This window comes from Dama dama, chromosome 33, assembly GCF_033118175.1.
Source record: "Dama dama isolate Ldn47 chromosome 33, ASM3311817v1, whole genome shotgun sequence".
NCBI lineage: Eukaryota > Metazoa > Chordata > Mammalia > Artiodactyla > Cervidae > Dama > Dama dama.
The window spans coordinates 54,748,127-54,766,459 of record NC_083713.1 but is presented as its reverse complement, the minus strand read 5'-3'; the positions used below and the strand labels follow the sequence as shown (position 1 = coordinate 54,766,459).

General features: G+C 36.9%; 1 protein-coding gene across 1 annotated transcript in view; it reads left to right on the top strand.

The window, feature by feature from the left end:
- The window catches only part of ARHGAP15 (Rho GTPase activating protein 15), a 678,501-nt gene that overhangs the window by 398,966 nt on the left and 261,202 nt on the right, over window positions 1-18,333 (top strand). Inside the window, exon 9 of the mRNA XM_061135692.1 lies at window positions 8,494-8,616. Coding sequence (XP_060991675.1) covers window positions 8,494-8,616 — 123 coding nt within the window. The remainder of the gene's footprint in view (window positions 1-8,493; window positions 8,617-18,333) is intronic.

The following is an 18,333-nucleotide window of genomic DNA, read 5'->3' as shown; positions in this document are numbered from 1 at the left end:
ACACAAGACATTTTATGAACTTTGTTTCCCAATTTTGGGTAAGGTGCTCTTGTTTTAGTAAGTCAGAAACTGATACAACAGGGAAATTCCAAATACGAGAGCATATTGGAAAATATGAAAGGAGAAAAATCAATATTTTGTTTTGTGATCCATGTAATGGTTTGAGAAGTATTTGGGAATCTTTGGGGATGAAGCGTCTGATAGAACCTGATTTTGTCATTTCTTTCTGGATTTCCCTCTCGGAACACTGCAGTGTGATAGGATGATTGTACAAAGTGACTGCCACCAGCTTTGCTCTGAACATCCCGCTAGACTCTCCATGTGTTGGGAGCTCCTAGCAGCTAATGCAGCTATCTACCTACACCCATGTTGCTCCTTATGTAAATCCCCACGAAAAAAGTGACAACAAATATCCTAGAAAGTTGTTTGAAATAGCATTTCTGAAGGGTAGTAACTCTACTTTACTTTAGCAATATTTCTGAAATGTTAGCTGTCCCAGCATTTCCACATTGAAAATAAAAAAAATGTTAACAACATGTAAGTGTAACATGGGAATACCGCGAGAACAGGAGTTTGGCAGGAAAACGGAATATTTCAAAATAAGATCCACAACAAGAAAAATTCTGGCAAATGCACCGTTCTGGATCATATTATCCAAATTGTTGGATTCTGGAAGATTTGAGAGTTTTTTTTTTTGTGGTTCCCATCACTTAATAGCATGGTAGTGGATGTTCATCATTCAAATTGGATTGCTTCCTCCTCCCATTACTAAAGTTGGAAAATAAATATACAAAAGGCGTCCATTATAGTACAAAAGGCATCCATTATAGTAAGCTTTCCTACCCTGAGAGGTGGTTTTGACACCATAATGGCTGCGTCAGGTATAAAACTTGTGTTGGGATAATGCCATGGATTGATATCATATGTAATGATATTTATTGAAAATCATCTTGAAAAACTCAGAATGCTAACTATTCCCTAGTGTGAGCAGCTTTAACACCAATTAAATCTCTCCACTGGTTAAGAAGGGTGCTTAAAGCTAATGCCTTAGGTCTATGAGTGTGGAGACTTAAATTGCATATTGTTATTCAGAATTCTTAGGCCTTGAAAAATATTCTGTTTGGGCTTGAAAAAAAAAAAAAGATCACCCATTGGGGGGGAAGAAAAGAGAGAGAGAGAGGAAGCATAAAAGAAATAAAAAAATAAAAGTAAATTCTAGAATACCTGGAAAATTAATCCAATTCAACTTAACTTTTCTTAGAGGTGAAAATATGTAGGATTAAGAGTGATTCCTCTGTAAATCAGATTAAGTTCTTTGGAATTTAAACCTATATCTCTTTAGTTTATTTTTCTGTTTTTGAATAAAAATTTTAAATGGGAACGGAAAAAAACTGCTCGTTGGCTTAACATAAATCTTTAAATTGCAATAAGCTTCACCCTCAAAAAGTAGTTGAATCTCTGAGGAAAAAGAAAAGGCTGAATTCTATTTTTCATAAATGATGGATTATTGTACCACACTGTGTATTTTCCAGTAAAGTGTCCTTTTATTTGTACTGTGTGATTACAAGTTTCTAAAAGTATGTGTGGGGTCACTTGGGTGCTGTGGGAAACTGGAGGGAACTCTGTTCTGTTAAAATCAGTAGTGAAATCAGAAGCAAACCATGTCCTGATTACCATAGGCATGTGTTTAAATTTTACTTTCCTTAATTGGTTATGTTGTATTTACTTAAAATGAACAATTTGGCAAGTTTTTCTCCCTTGACAACAGAAAAGCGTAAACTGTTTTATAAGTTTGGCTGTTAAGATCAGATTTGTAAACCACAATATTCAAAGACTTTTACTGCTGTTTACAGGGGTCCAGTGATGGACTTTGCTTTATAACCATGTGCCCTTCTTTTTACATTTTTGGTTTGTATTTACAGTGCTTTCAAGTTATTTGGTTAATTAAAAACTATGCCATATATTATAGTCTTCTATTGACTTTAACTTCTGCGTAACTCTTCTGAGAACAGAATGAGCAGAATGAATGATGACTGAGGCCTGGCGATTTGACTTGTCATCTAAGGACGATTATTTATGGCATCAGGAAATGGAAGTTGACGCTCTAGTCTGTCTCAAGGAAAGTCATCATTAGAGGCAACTTTGGATAGTTTGGCTGTGTTAAAAATTGTGTAATCATATCCAAGACTGCTAGTTTCTCAGAATGTATGAGAAGGAAACAGGCAGCATCTTAAAGTATACTTGCATTTTTCTTGAAAAAACAGTGTACCTTACACACATTTCACACATGTGGAGCCAGATGGTGGTATTGAAAACAATATATATATATATATGTATGTATGTATGTATGTATATATGCACATATATACACATCTAATTAAGAGTACTGTCATCAGAGTACCTAACAGTTTCCAAAAATATATAACTTACTATATAATTACTTTCATGTGTATATGTGTTTTAATTTGCAAAGTACTTTTTAATCATATCATTTTCACTAGTCCCTAAATGGAAGAAAAAAATACCGTCATTGGCCCTGAATTTCCTGGCAGCCTGTCATGGAAAATGACGGGATTTTGACATGAGACTAGAAATAGAAAATAATACCTTTGGTAACCTGTGAAAATTTAGATTGTTTGTTCCATATCATTTCAAAAGCAGACTTTGAGACTCAAATTACTGAGGTAGGTTTCTCCTGAAGGATACGCATTTGTTTAGCCCCCAGTACTAGAACCAAGGCCCTTGGGCCTTTGTTCACAGCTATCAGTTGGAGGAGATTATATATGACCAGACCCAAATGAAAGTTGATAGGATAGAATGTAAGCACAGCATATTAAGATGCTCGAAATGACTCATCCAGTCATAAAATTTTGAGTCAGTTAATGCCTGATATTCACGGTCCTATAAAAGCAGTTGTGGCTAGCATGGGTTCTAATGGCACTTGGTATTTCTCCAAAATGACCTGAGGTCAATTCCACCACTAAGATCCCTTAGTCTCTTGTACTTCACACTCCTCACCATACTGTATTATTACTACATAGGCCATATGCATTTTTATCCACAGCAGTTAAATCCAACACTACCATGTATGCATGTGGTCAGTTTGTATATTTTTTTCATCATCTAGCAGCCCTGTCCAGGGACATCTGAGCCTAATTTAAAATCTCATAGCCACAGTTTTTTAAAGAAACAAGTTTTAATAATATATTAAGTTTAATATAGTTTAACAAAAATACCCCAAACATTATTATTTCAACCTATGGCAAAAGCAGCATTTTAAGTACTCAGTAGCCCAGAGTGACTAGTGACTACTGAATTGGACAGTGCAGATCTAAAGCACTGCTCCTCAAACCATTTTAAGTTAAGATACACATACACACACAAAATGATAATAGATGATACCTCAGATATACCTGTCGAGTATATGTGTCTATGTAATAAATTGTTATTCACTCTTGTGTGTGTCACAGAGAGTTATGTCCAACTCTTTGTGACCCCATGGACTGTGGTCTGCCGGGCTCCTCTCTCTATAGCATTCTTCAGGCAAGAATATTAGAGAGGGTTGCCATTCCCTTCTCCAGGGGATCTTCCCGACCCAGGGATCAAACTCAGGTCTCCTGAATCAGTAGGTAGATTCTTTACTGTCTGAGCCACCAGTGAAGTCGATATAGATAATGCATGCTACTTATAGAGAGATTTATTATTTATTATTAAAATAATACTTTTTTCCCCTTTTCACAGTTCCTTTACATTTTGTCAGTCCATGAGTAGCCCTTCCACCACCAATGAAAATTTTCCCTTCAGTTGGGGATGATTCTCAACAGGGAATATGTCTCCTCCCTCTCCCCGCAGGAGACTTTTGAAGATGTCTAGAGACATTTCTGATTGTCGCAGTTTAGGAGAGGATGGTATTAGCATATTGTGGGTGGAGGCCAAGAAGGCTTCTCAACAGCCTTACTCTGCACAGACAACCCCCTAAAAAAGGGATTGTCTGACCTAAAATACCAATAGTGCCAAAGCTGAGAACCTTCCTTTGAAGTAGTATAAGATATTATGATCTTTTAAGTGGCCAGTACTATCTTAACTCAATATTTAATAGTGTATAATCCCATGGGATAATTTCAATTTTTCACTTAATTTAAAATTAAAGCTCCACTCTATACTCAGCTAGGAGGAGGGCAAGATGTCTTCCTCTCTCTTCCTTAGCCTTGCATTTCACCCTAACTCCCCATTTTGCTAACAAAAGTTTGTAACTACCTTGTGGTCAAAGCTAGATGAAGGGGAGGTTGCAAAATGTCCTTATTTGACCAGTTACAAGAAAGCTTCTCACACTAGGCCTGGCAGACTCTTTAAAGCAGACACTCTCCCTTAGGCACTTTCATGGGTTCCTTGGAGACCCCACTAGGAAAATTTGACTTCAAATCCTCTAATTCAAGCAATTTATTTTCTTCAGGCTGCAGTCCCCTCCTAACTCTCTCTTTTTCTTCTGAGTTCCTCAGGAGGGGATAGAATGGCTCAAGTGTAACTCCCCTACACCTATCACTTAGTAAACTGTTTTGCACCCAATAGCAACATAAAATTTTTTAATTGATTAAAACCATTCTAATTTAAATGACTAAGTGAGCTCCTGATACTTAATGTTTTCCTTCCCCTTCCATTTTTCACCTGTTAGTTCAGTTCAGTCACTCAGTCATGTGTGACTCTTTGCAACACCATGGACTGCAGCACACCAGGCTTCCCTGTCCATCACCAACTCCCGGAATTGACTCAAACTTGTGTCTGTTGAGTCGGTGATGCAATCCAACCATCTCACCCTCTTCTCTTCCCGCCTTCAATCCTTCTGAGCATCAGAGTCTTTTCAAATGAGTCAGTTCTTCTCATGAGGTGGCCAAAGTATTGGAGTTTCAGCTTCAACATCAGTCCTTCCAATGAATATTCAGGACTGATTTACTTTATGATGGACTCGTTGGATCTCCTTGCAGTCCAAGGGACTCTCAAGAGTCTTCTCCAACACCACAGTTCAAAAGCATCAATTCTTCGGTGCTCAGCTTTCGTTATAGTCCAACTCTCACATCCATACATGACTACTGGAAAAACCATAGTTTTGACTAGATGGGCCTTTGTTGGCAAAGTAATGTCTCTGCTTTTTAATATGCTGTCTAAGTTGGTCATACCTTTTTTTTCCAGGGAGCAAGTGTCTTTTAATTTCATGGCTGCAGTCACCATCTGCAGCGATTTTGGAGCCCCCCAAAATAAAATACTCCAATATATTAGAATACCAGATAAAGATCTTATTAGACTGGTCCCATATCCAAACTTGACTTTGACAAGTTACTTAACCTCTATTTAGCTTCTTCATCATCTTAAATAAGTAGAATTAGTTTTGTTTGTCGTTCAGTCTCTAAATTCGTGTCCGACTCTGTGGCACCATGGACTGCAGTACACCAGGCTCCTCTTTCCAATACTTCAAAAGATCATTTTGAGATTTGATTCAGAAAATATTGATTAAACCTTTATTATGTGCTAAACAATGTTGCAGTATTAGGGACACATTAGTGAACAGTGTTTATAAAAGTAGATAAAATCCCTGCTTACACTGCAGTAGAATTAGATTAAATCACATTATATGCTTAGGAGAGTTTCAAGCATACAGTAAGGTCTCAATACATTCTAGATATAGTATTATTAATCCAGTTGAATGATTGTGCGTGTGCCTGCATGCTCAGTCACTCAGTTATGCCGACTATTTGTGACACCGTGGACTATAGCTTGCCAGGCTCCTCTGTCCATGGAATTCTCCGGCAAGAATACTGAAGTGGGTTGCCATTTCCTACTTCAGGGAATTTTCCTGACCCAGAGATTAAACCTGTGTCTCTTACATCTCCTGCATTGGCAAGTGTATTCGTTACCACTGAGCCACCTGGGAAGCTCTAATATTGAAAGATCAGCTTATTCTGAAATGTGACTGGAGAGGAAAAGACCTCCATTTTCCTACTCAGGTGCTCCAAATCCTCACATGAAATCAGTAATTAGATAAGGACTATGAAGGGCCCTGTTAAAATTAGTATCTCATGTCATAGAGACAATAAATTCCTATCATTTTACAAATTACTAATGATTTTGTTGTTTTGTTGCTGTTGTTCAGTTGCTAAGTCGTGTCTGACTCTTTGTGGCCCCATGAACTGCAGCCTGCCTAGCTCCCCTGTCCTCCACTGTCTCCTGGTGTTTGCTCAAATCCATGCCCATTGAATTGATGATGCTATATAACCATCTCATCCTCTGCTGCCCCCTTCTCCTTTTGTCTTTGATCTTTCCCAGCATCAGAATCTTTTCCAATGAATTAACTATTCCCACCAGATGGTCAAAGTATTGGAGTTTCAACTTCAGCAACAATCTTCCCAATGAATATTCAGGGTTGATGTCCTTTAGGATTGACTTGCTTGACCCCCTTGCAGACCAAGGGACTCTCAAGAGTCTTCTCCAGCACGATGATTAATGATAAGAATCATTATTAATAGTGAAAGTGAAAGTTGCTCAGACGTGTCTGACTCTTTGCCACCCCATGGACTATACAGTCCCTGGAATTTTCTAGGCCAGAATGCTGGAGTGGGTAGCCTTTCCCTTCTCCAGGTGATCTTCCCAACTCACGGATCAAACCCAGGTCTCCCACACTGCAGGCAGATTCTTTACCAGATGAGCCACAAGGGAACCCCTGTTAATAATGTCATTAATAATAAGATAACTTGAAAGTGTTTAGACTTCGTCCTAATGAAGGTATTGACCTTAAATGTTATGTTCATCATTGAATCCATATCCTTTAGCATAAGATGTGAAATCAGTAGGCATTCAGCAAACATTTGCTTAGTAAATGAATTTTAATAGATACACACCTAACTTTCATGATAACAGTGAGGCTAGAAAAACTGCTATGGGGGACTGATGAAGACATGGCAAAAGTTTGAGTCAATACGAGTTACAGAATTTCACCTACTCGTAATTTCACACAAATAAGAAGAGAAAGATGTATCTGCATTCTTTTTAAAAAATTAATGAATTAACTTAGCTGTGCCAGGTCTTAGTGGGGGCACAAGGGAACTTTGATCTTCACTGTGGCATGCGAAATCTTTTAGTTGCAGCATTCAAACTCTTAATTGCATTGGGTTTCCTGACCAGGGATCAAACCCTGGACCCCAGCATTGGGAGCTCAGAGTCTTAGCCACTGGATGGCCAGGGGAATCTGAAATCTTAAAAATATCTGCTTTCTGGAAAAGAAATCACTTTGGGTTAACTTGATAAAGAAGATTGAAAAAATTATTAGGCATGCAGGACCTTGAGCCTAAATTTCCTACTCAGTTCATTCAATCACTCAGTCATGTCCGACTCTGCGACCCCATGGACTGCAGCACACCAGGCTTCCCTGTCCATCACCAACTCCCGGAATTGACTCAAACTCGTGTCCATTGAGTCAGTGATGTCATCCGACCATCTCATCCTCTGTCGTCCCCTTCTCCTCCTGCCTTCAATCTTTCACCAGCATCAGGGTCTTTTCCAATGACTCAGCTCTTCGCATCAGGTGGCCAAAGTATTGGAGTTTCAGCTTTAGCATCAGTTCTTCCAATGAATATTCAGGACCGATTTCCTTTAAGATTGATTGGTTTGATCTCCTTGCAGTCCAAAGAACTCTCAAGAGTCTTCTCCAACACCACAATTCAAAAGCATCAATTCTTCAGTGCTCAGCTTTCCTTATAGTCCAACTCTCACATCCATTCATGACTATTGGAAAAACCATAACTTTGACTAGATGGATCTTTGTCAGCAAAGTAATGTCTCTGCTTTTTAATATGCTCTCTAGGTTGGTCATGGCTTTTAACTGAAATTAACAAGAGCTTTTTTCTCCCCAAGTTAGATGAATTTTTCTATAATTTTTTGTACAGATACAGTTAGGTAGAGGGCTTCCCCTCATGGCTCAGCATTAAGGAATCTACCTGCATCACAGGAAACATAAGAGACGCAGGTTCAACCCCTGGATCAGGAAGATCCCCTGGAGGAGGAAATGGCAACCCACTCCAGTATTCTTGCCTGGAGAATCCCACGGACAGAGGAGTCTGGTGGGCTACAGTCCACAGAGTTGCAAAGAGTTGGACACAACTGACTAAACACACACACACACACACACACACACACACACACACACACATGGGTGGAGCTATCCAGATAAGTTATCATGTTAAATATGAGGAAGTTAATGTGAAAGTAAATTGTGGAAATATGGACCTAACCACATTTTCATTGCATGTTCATGTAACAACAGAGCTAATATTTTCACATGGGCAAATTTTTACTCCTGTGCCCTGTCTAAACAGAAGGGGCCTGAGCTATTAATTCAGGTAGTCATCCCATAACTAGCAGTTTTCTATTCATATTTGCATAAAGTAATAACCATAAAGGAAAAATTTACTGAAAGCCTCTGACTTTTTTTTTTTTAATCTCCAGTGTTCAGACTGCATCACAGTGCTTCTGATACAAGTGACAAAAACCGAGTTAAAAGCAGATTAAAGAAGTTTATTACCCGAAGACCTTCCCTGAAAACTCTGCAAGAAAAAGGACTTATTAAAGGTATAGAATATTTTATACTTTTACTGTAATAGCGATAAACGAATGCGCCTCTCTGTCAGTAGTTAGTTGGCTCTAAAGGAGTTTTAGGAGATTTTATTCTTCTTAGGTTGCTTATTAAATGTTCTGCTCTATGACAGAAGAAAAAATAGCTATCCAGAAAACTAATCCTGAGAAAATAAAGATTGTATCATAAGATCATTGAAAAAAATAGCAGGTTTTGCCCTCAGGGGATCTGGGAGCCAAGAAGAAATATCCTAGTGACCCATTAGAATGACCCCACATGCTTGGATAATCCTCGATGTATCTATTGCCCCAAATATTTCCTAACAGCATCCCTTTTCATTCTCAGTTGTGTCTTGAATTGTATAAGTTATCTGATCACCTAGTCATAGTCTGAAGTAGGGCTAGGAAGAAAGTCTAAGACAAACTAGTGTAGTGAAAACTTACAGGTTTGAGAACTGGAGGACCTAGAACTCAATCTAAATTGAAATAAGCAGATATTTTGCAAATATGTGTAAAGTATATAAAATATCCTCCACCATTCAGAACACTCTGGCATGAGACTGTAATTGGGATTCAGACTTCGAGTCTACCACTCACTAATATTGATGTTGAACAAGTTGTTATCTCTGAGCCTCAGAGATGTTGTTATCTCAGAGCCTCTTCTGTTAACTGGGGATACTTACACCCACCACTGAGAAGACTCTTAAACAAATGAGATAATCCATTTAAAGTTTTTAACAGAGTTTCTGGAACATAAGTATTCAAAAAATGTCCTCTGCTATCACTAATATTATTATCATTCATTACTGTTGTTGTTACCAGATAGATGAAAGGATGGATGGAGAGATAATACCAGTGATGTAGATTTCTATGACTGGAAATCACATTATAGATCACAGAGGCAAATGTCTTATTTTCCTAAGGAAAAAAATATATGCATCAGGTTCATTATTTTCCCTGGTTTTCAGATTTTCTAACCAATGGACACATTTTGAAAATTAAATACAAGAAAGGATTTGAAAATAGGCTAAAATAAAGTACTAAAGTAAACTTTGAGAATGAAGTGGAAAGACATCCTTATGGAAGTCAAAAAGTGATTTATGATACAAGTGTTTCTCAGGAACAGGGCAAAGCAGATAGTATTTTCAGCACTACTTAGGATGAGAACCATTTCAATAGTTTGCAATAGCCATCTGACCTATTAACTTCAGTCTCTTTTTAAAATAGGTGAACATATCACAAAAATCATCTAGCATTTTGAACCAATTGTGAAAGGTTAAATTTTGTGACGCACGGACATCCCTATCACTAATAGAGTGGAAAATTCTTTAACATAAGCATTTCGAAGTAGAACTAGCACCTGCTTTAAATCAGTTTTAAGCTCAGACTTTTACTCTCTGTAATGTCCTTTTCAGTGGACAGCATTTGGTCTTCTACAGACTCAACTTCACATCATAATATTGCAGTACCTCCAGTTCTACCTTAGAATTTATCCCATAGATTATCATTTTCTTAGAAAAAAATCAGTAGCATGTTACCTGCCATCATGACAAAATATAAAACCAGATAAGCAGCCCAAACAATTACAATCTGACAAACTCCAAATTTTTCGTGACTGCAGCAAAATATAAGGTTTTAATTCAGTGGCATGGTCTGGCCCCAATCAAAATGCTGAAGAATTAATAACCATAGTGCTCTAGAATTGGTCTCAGAAAACAGCAGAGAAACTGGATGCCTAATGCAGTTTTCATACTGATGTAATGGAACCACTGCACACACTCCAATGGTACATTTCCTATCTTAAAGCTCCATTGCATTTTCACCATAGCTGACCAATGAGTCAGAATTCATTAGTAAGGCTATGGAAAATCTATGTGAAATTCCAATTTGATAAGCTTCCATTGTTGTCTTCAGTGGAATTTTCTTCCAAATACAGATCAAGTTATGCAAATACACTTACTTCTTGGGCTTGTTTCAATTTTAACTGTGAATTTTTTGTAAGGCTTTTGCGACTTTTTTTAAACTGAATAGAAAGCATTAAACCAATTTTAAAAAATATCGACCCAGTCAAATTTAGTATGTTAAGTCCATTTTCTTAGCATATTTAAGGCAAAGACTTAGGGACAAAAAAATGAAATCAGTGTTTTTGATTGGCTGTGAAAAAATCACACAAGATAAATCAACGATTAACAGTTAAATGGTTAATTTCTCCAAGTAAAATGACTTAACTCTTTCTCAAGAAGAATTATTTAGAAAAAAGGAATAATGCCTTTAAATTTGTCCTGGAGTGTGTTTGCCCGAATTATATTAAATATATATTCAAATACATATTTGAATATATATTTAATAGATTCTTTTGCACATGTGGAGTAAAGACCTCCATTACTGAGGTTCAGGAAAGTTGTACATGGTAGTTTGGGTCTTACAAGTGTGCTTCCTGATACCTAGGAGGGGTTTGGCAAGGCCACAGCCACTTTTCAAAGTGTTTACGCTTTTATGTAACATTCCCAACAGATTGAGGGGCCTGAGCTTTGAATTCAACCAGCGTTTATTGAGCCCCCACTGTGGGGCAGGAAAGGCTGTGTTTTATTGACTTTCAATGCCCAGCAGAACAATATTCACAAAGCACTTTAGGTGAAAAAGCTGTCACAATATCGCACAGTATAAACTCAGGCACAAACCCTTTCTTTAAAACCTGATTTCTGGACTCATGGAGACCTAGCCAATATGCGATTTCATTGGCTAGATTTTAGATAGAGAAGTAGCCTCTTAATGGGGCTGCATTTTCTAATTTCTTTAATATGACTAATGAAAAGGGTACCTTATGATGCCAAAAAGAGGCGAGCAGAAAATTCTGAATCATCACCCAATGGGAAGAAATAGTAATAGCCCAGGTGGGTGTCACAATCATTGTGCCATTGCAGTAGTAGCTTCTGAAAAGCCTTCAATTTCTCCAAGTGCTTTCACGTTTGCCAAGGGAATGGCAAGAGCTTTTTAAATGTATGAGTTTATTACCTTGAGCTGCTCACGGAAAACAAAACTCCAATCAATGTAATATGTAAATTACAGGGGAGAGGGTACACTTTAGGGTGGTAGGTATGTTTGTACATGTCCTCTCTTTGCGTTTGGAACTGAAGTAATTGCTCATTAGCATCAGCCAAGCTACCTTATGTAATCTTTCAAATAGCAGCATTGACATCCAAGAACATAAAACGCAGGCAATGCAATTTTTAGAAAAGATAATAATTGGTTGGATTTTTAGGAGCAACTAACATTTCCTTATGTCAAAATGATAGAGAATATTGTGTATTTTGAAAGTGGTTCTTTCATCTTTGTATAGAAAAAACTATACTGAGTGACATTAGTAGAAATTGAGAGCAATGCAGTAATACTTCTGTTTTGTAATGTGTGTTATAAGGGAAACAGCCAGTATACGGATTAAATAGTACACCTCCAGGATTTATGATGAAAAGCAGTGTTTTCCTGCCCCCTGCTAGTTTTCTTCCTTATAGGGACCATTTGGGGTGGTTTCTATTTGTAGTTCTCAAGGCTGCCTCTGTATCTTAGTTATTGTTATTTGGGGTATAGATTTTTGTTAATATCTTTCTTATCTTTAATGTTTCAATATCTTTCTTTATAAATTTCAGACATTACCTCAGGTTTATTTTAGAGTGAATCTGACAATTAAACTAGACTTCATCTACCTGTCTTTTTCTCTCCCAAATACTCAAATACAATTGGCCTTGCTGTTACTATTGGCTTCATCCGAAATATCCAACATACTTAAACCTCTGTTTATTGTTCTGTTGACCATAGACAATTGAGACTTAATGCCTCCACTGACAAGATGACAAGCAAGGTGTCCTTTCCCCCTTTCATCTCTACTTTTGCTGTTAAGTCTTTACTTCTACATCATGAAAAGTTATATCATTTCACTGATTTCTGTAATCATGACTTATCTATAGGTTGACTCTAGAAGTTAAAAATGAAAAAACAACATTCATATTATTATGATTATATAAGATTGCTTTTTGTGGCACCAAGTATTAGACTTCCCTCTCTGTTCTTACATTATCATGACCCGCTGACTTTTATTAAACAGAAATATCCCTGTATCTCTTTTCTTTTACATTTGAAGGTTGTATTAGTAAGTTTATGCTGTTTCACAGCTACAATCAAGAATTCTACCCTCATCCCCTATATTTCAAATCTAAATGTGAAAAAAGTGATCAGTCCTGTAATCATGTAAATATTATGAAATTTTTCCCCAAGTAGTGTGCCAGATTGGATTAATTCATCCATAGGTCTGATACCATGCCTTACTGGCTGCACACATTATAATGTTATTATTTTTAAAGCTTATGCTTCATCATTTGCTTATAATCGTGCTATTGTTTAGCTTGATACATTTTGGGATTGTGAATTTCTTGTACAGATGTTTGTCTCCCAGAGTTTTATTTTTCATTGCTTTCTGAGTTTTACATCCTCAAAGGATTTAGTCCTCTCTACTAAACATTCTATGTACCTTAGTCTGCGACTCCCTGGTTTTTCCCCCAGAATATCTCCTAAAACCCTTCCATCATCCTACTCCATTTGTATTGGTTGCTTTCCAGGTTTCGCTTTTGTTGTTATTTAGTTGCTAAGTAGCGTCCAGCTGTTTGCGACCCAGTGAACTGCAGCATGCCAGGCTCCCCTGTCCTTCACTATCTCCTGGAGCTTGCTCAAATTTATGTCCATTGAGTCGGAGAAGAATGCAGGAGACAGGTGACGCTATCTAACCATCTCATCCTCTCCTGCCTTCTTCTTTTGCCTTCTATCTTTCCCAGCATTCGGATCTTTTCCAAGGAGTTGGCTCTTTGTATTAAGTGGCCAAAATGTTGGAACATCAGCTGCAGCATTAGTCCAGCGAATATTCAGGGTTGATTTCCTTTAGGATTGACTGGTTTGATCTTCTTGCAGTCCAAGGGACCCTCAAGAGGCTTCTCCAGCATCACAATTCCAAATCATCAGTTGCTCAGTCTTCTTTTTGGTCCAGCTCTCACATCCATCCATACATGACTACTGGAAAAACCAGAACTTTGATTACATGGACCTTTGTCAGCAAAGTGATGCCTCTGCTTTTTAATATGCTGTCTAGGTTTGTCATAGATTTCCTTCCAAGAAGCAAGTATCTTTTAATTTCATGGCTGCAGTCACCATCTGCAGTGATTTTGGAGCTCAAGAAAATAAAATCTTTCACTGCTTTCACTTTTTCCCATTATATTTGCCATGAAGTTATGGCGATGATCTTAGGTTTCTTTTTTTGTTTGTTTTACATTGAATTTTAAGCCAGCTTTTCACTCTCATCTTTCCCCCTCATCAAGAGACTCCCTCGTTCCTTTTCACTTTTTCCATTAGAGTGGTATCAGCTGCATGTCTCTTCTAAAATCCTCCCATTTGTGTCGGTTGCTTTCTATGCTTCACCTTTATTACTCTATGATTTCCTTTCATTGATCTTCTGAGCTGTATTCACTGTCTTCTGAATCCCATGCCTTTTCTTTCTTGCTTTAATTTCTTCTCTTATTATGTAACGGCCTTCAGTAACTCATTTAGAAAACATGAGACCTTGACTGTCTAAAAATATCTTCAGTATGCCCATATACTTAATCAATAGTTTTGTTGTGAATAAAATCCCATTGCCTCTAGAATATAGAGTTGCAGCTTCCATTTTTACTCTTGTTACTTTTCTTTTTTCTTTCAGAATCATTGATTTCTTTTGTCTGTTTTGGGGTGGTTTTTTTGGGGGGATCTTTGAGAGTCTATAGTCAAGATAATGTATACAGTTGGCAGAATTTTTTAAATTTATTCTGCTTGGCACTCAACTTGAAGAATTGTGAATCTTTGGCTCTGGAATTTTTTCTCTTTCTTATTATGTTAATAATTTTCTCCCATCAATTTTCTGTTGCCCCCTTTGTGATCTTTAGGATGTGAGTATTAGATCATCAGAATTGGTTTTTCTCATATTCTTTCAGAACAGTTTCTTCAGTTTCTTCAACTTTCTTCTCAGTTTCATCATTATTTTTGCTTCAACAATTATATTTTCAGTTTTCTAGACATCCTTCTTATTCTCCATTCTTTTTTACATACCTCACTCTCTCTCATTATATGAAGACAAGTTTTGTTTGACCACACTGCTCCTATTCCTAATAGTGAGGCTGATACTTAGCACTCAATAAACATTAATTAATTAAATAAAAGAGAAAATAGAAAATAGGTTATATTTTTTTTCTAACTTATCAACTTGTAAAAATTAAAATTTGTTGTTGTTTTGGACTTTTAATTTTAAGATTTCCTCTTCTTTGAATCATCAATGTCATCTATGTTCCTTTCACTCATATATTTGTCTGATTCTCTTTCCATCGCATTAGTGACTTGACTCACATGTCTGGTTGGCCATTGTTCTCCATTCTTATTACAAAATGAGGCTCCACAAAAATGAGCTGTAGTTCTGCATACATGGGTAAAGCTAGCTTGTCAGTGGTATGTTTTTGCTCTGGGTGATCTATTGGACCTATCAAACCTGCTTGAAATATCAAATATTTCCACAGGATAGAGTATTCCTTATATACTTTTGCTAAACTGAATAAACCTGTATATAATTTTTTATGGTGAGAGAAAATTTTCAACTCTATTTTATAATTAAGAAAATTGAGTTTATTTGAAAGCATAACAGCTTTAGAATGTGACTAAGCTAAGTTAAAGGTAGCTTCTGTCATTTATCAGTTGTGAATTTAATATTTCATTATCAACTTTTTGGCTTATAAATTTTACATCATAAAATTCAAATGAAATTATATTTGAATTTACTTATTTTAAATTTAAATGAAAGAATCTCACACAGTGCCCAACTTATCTTAAACATTCAGCAGCTCCCTTGTTTCCTTCCTTCCTTCCTTCTTTCTTTCCTTCCTTATTTTCATCTTTCTTTCCTTTTTTTCCCCTCTTCTTTATTTTCTTACTTATGTTTATAGAGGAAATCATGACCAAGATGACCCTAGGAAAACACTCTCTCAAGTATTCTTTTAAGGTTTGAGAAATCAATCCAGATAAGTATTGAGGAAAGGCAGCAGTAATTCATTTACTTCAAGGCAAGTATAAAAATCATTTGCAATTGGCTCATATTTACCATTTTGGGTAATTTTTATTATGGTACTCCTTATACAAAGATGGGCATGAGCTCATTTTCTTTCCTATCTACACCCACTTACATGGTGTCATTCAATTGCTAAAATATTTAATAATTACCCAAACAGACAATTATTTAAGTTTCTGGCATATGAGAAAATAATATCTTTGACATCACAGTACTTTTGTAAAATATATGTTATACTGAGAAGTAAAGAAAGCTTTGCCATCCAAGTTGCTGGTACAAGTTATTAGCACTAAAGTTTCAGCAGTCATGTTTATGAATAGCAAAATCATTGAGTTAAGAGGACAGTATTTTTAAAGTAATTTGTTAGAGCTAATGTATGACAAAGTAACCTACCTGTCACATTGTTAATTTAAGCAAAATATATATGAGCAACACTGCAATATACCTTTGAGTAGAGATATGCTCCAACTTGCCACTTTATCAGTGTTAGTCTGAGAATAATTATATTTGAATTTATATACTGGGGCATGGGTCTATCATTGCTTGGGCCTGAAATACTCTCACAACTTCCACAATATGCATTAATGTGCTTAAAAATATCTTGTAAATCTTCTTTTCTTTAAACTTCTTTATGGTTCATAATTGAACTGTGATCCTTACGTTTGAGCTGTGTCATGATTTAATATTAGCCAAAATTAATAGCCAACCTTAAGCTGCTTTATCTTGGCCTATAAGCTTCCTGGTTCCTCTGCATTTATAGTTCCCAGGCAGTTTCTGTTATTTAAAGGCTCTTGGGAGCAAATGTGTTCATAATAGAGTACCACATAGCTAGCTTTTGTTCAATAATAAAATACAGGTCACCATGAAAGATGGCAAATGTTGAGGAAAAAGTGCACCTGGCTAACAGGTTAAGCCCATGTCTTTTAAAAGCCTGTTATCCAGAGAGGAAATGATCCTGATATTATGATATATTAAAAGCAAAATAACTTCAGAGCAACAAGAGAGAAATGAGGTCCAGAAATGGGAGCGAATTAGGTAAGGGGGAAAAGAATGAGCCGGAGTAATGAATTGGTTTCCCTGTGGAAACCAAGAACTTATTTTCTTATGGAGGGAGAACTTTTCACACAGGATTCATTAGAATATATTATTTGAGATGGTGACTTACATATACTTGATTTTTAGTATCTACAAAATGATATTATCTATAATTTCCTGCTATAAACTACTATATTTTGTGTGATTGTAGGTAATAATATTTTCCTACTATTCTCCTTTTTTCTTCCTTTAAATTATATTACTAACATTTGAGTCGCGTTCTCAAGATCTCTGTCTTTTTTTAGGTAAAAGAAAGTTCTGGATAATATCAGCCTTTAGCTCTAAAGCTGACTGTGTTCCTAGTAACAGACATGCTAAATACAGAGAATATAAAATGAATAAGACCCAATTGATTTGAAAATAGCATATTGGCATTTTGTTGTTAGCCAATGGCCTCTAAAGCCCATATTAATTCTTGTCCTGGCAAAAGATGTTGGTTTTAGCCATTCCATGGACTGTTTATCGTTAAAAGATTGCCCAGTGTTTTGGCATAGCTTACAGAGTTAGTCTAATCTTGGTGCCAGTTCGAAATATTGTTTTTAAGCTTTCCAGTTTGAGGACTGACAAGTTTTCGTAAAGTAAGAAGAAATCAGGCTGAGCACCAGTAAGGAAACAGTACCAGGTAGAGACAAGTTTTGTTTTGTGATAAACTGTGTTTTAAGCATACTCTGTGCTCTAACTCAGATTGTTTATGTTTGTGCATATGTGTTTGGACATGTCTGCATGTGTGTGCAGATCATGTACAGGATAAGAAGCCTCTCCTCCCATCCCTGACATTGCACCAGCCCAAGTTTATTTGCTCTCTGAAGCATATCCTCAACTAGTTGCAGATGACCAAAAGTCAGGCCAATGTGATTATTTCCTTCCTGGGTCAAAAGGCCGCTGTGCTGCCCTCTGGAGAGGTGGTCTATGACCGCTCAATCCTCTAATCACATCCTAAATCTTTCCTCCATGAAACCACCTGAAGAGAAGAAAAAGATGCAGGGCTCTCGTCAGCATTCACAGGAGTCTCTCTTTTAAAGGTTAGCATTTATTATTGATACCCTGCGGTTCTCCAGCAGGTGTTCTCATACCACACAGTTCCCTCCTGACTCCTAAACCCAGCTCACAGGCAGTGGAAGATTCTTCAGCTGAATTCTTGTTAGCTTTTCAGGACCTCGGTAGACTATACAGACTGCGTCCAAAACCAGTGCTGGTACTTTACCTTCTCCTTTGTAGTTTTTGTAATTCTATTGCTGAAAATGCATTGATTTCATTTTGTAGTGGGATGGATAATTGAGGGAGAGGAAACCAGAGTTTCTTCCTGACCAGGAGATGGACAATTTGAACAAATGTGTGAATAAATGCTTCATATGTAGTGAGATGAATTCAGTTTTTCATAGTGCTTGGGAAAGGAGGTATTCATGGTATGACTGGGATTCGAGAGTCCATTTTATGTATGTACATTGACTGTGTCTCTAGAGGTGGTATGTTTCAGAGCTCTCCCA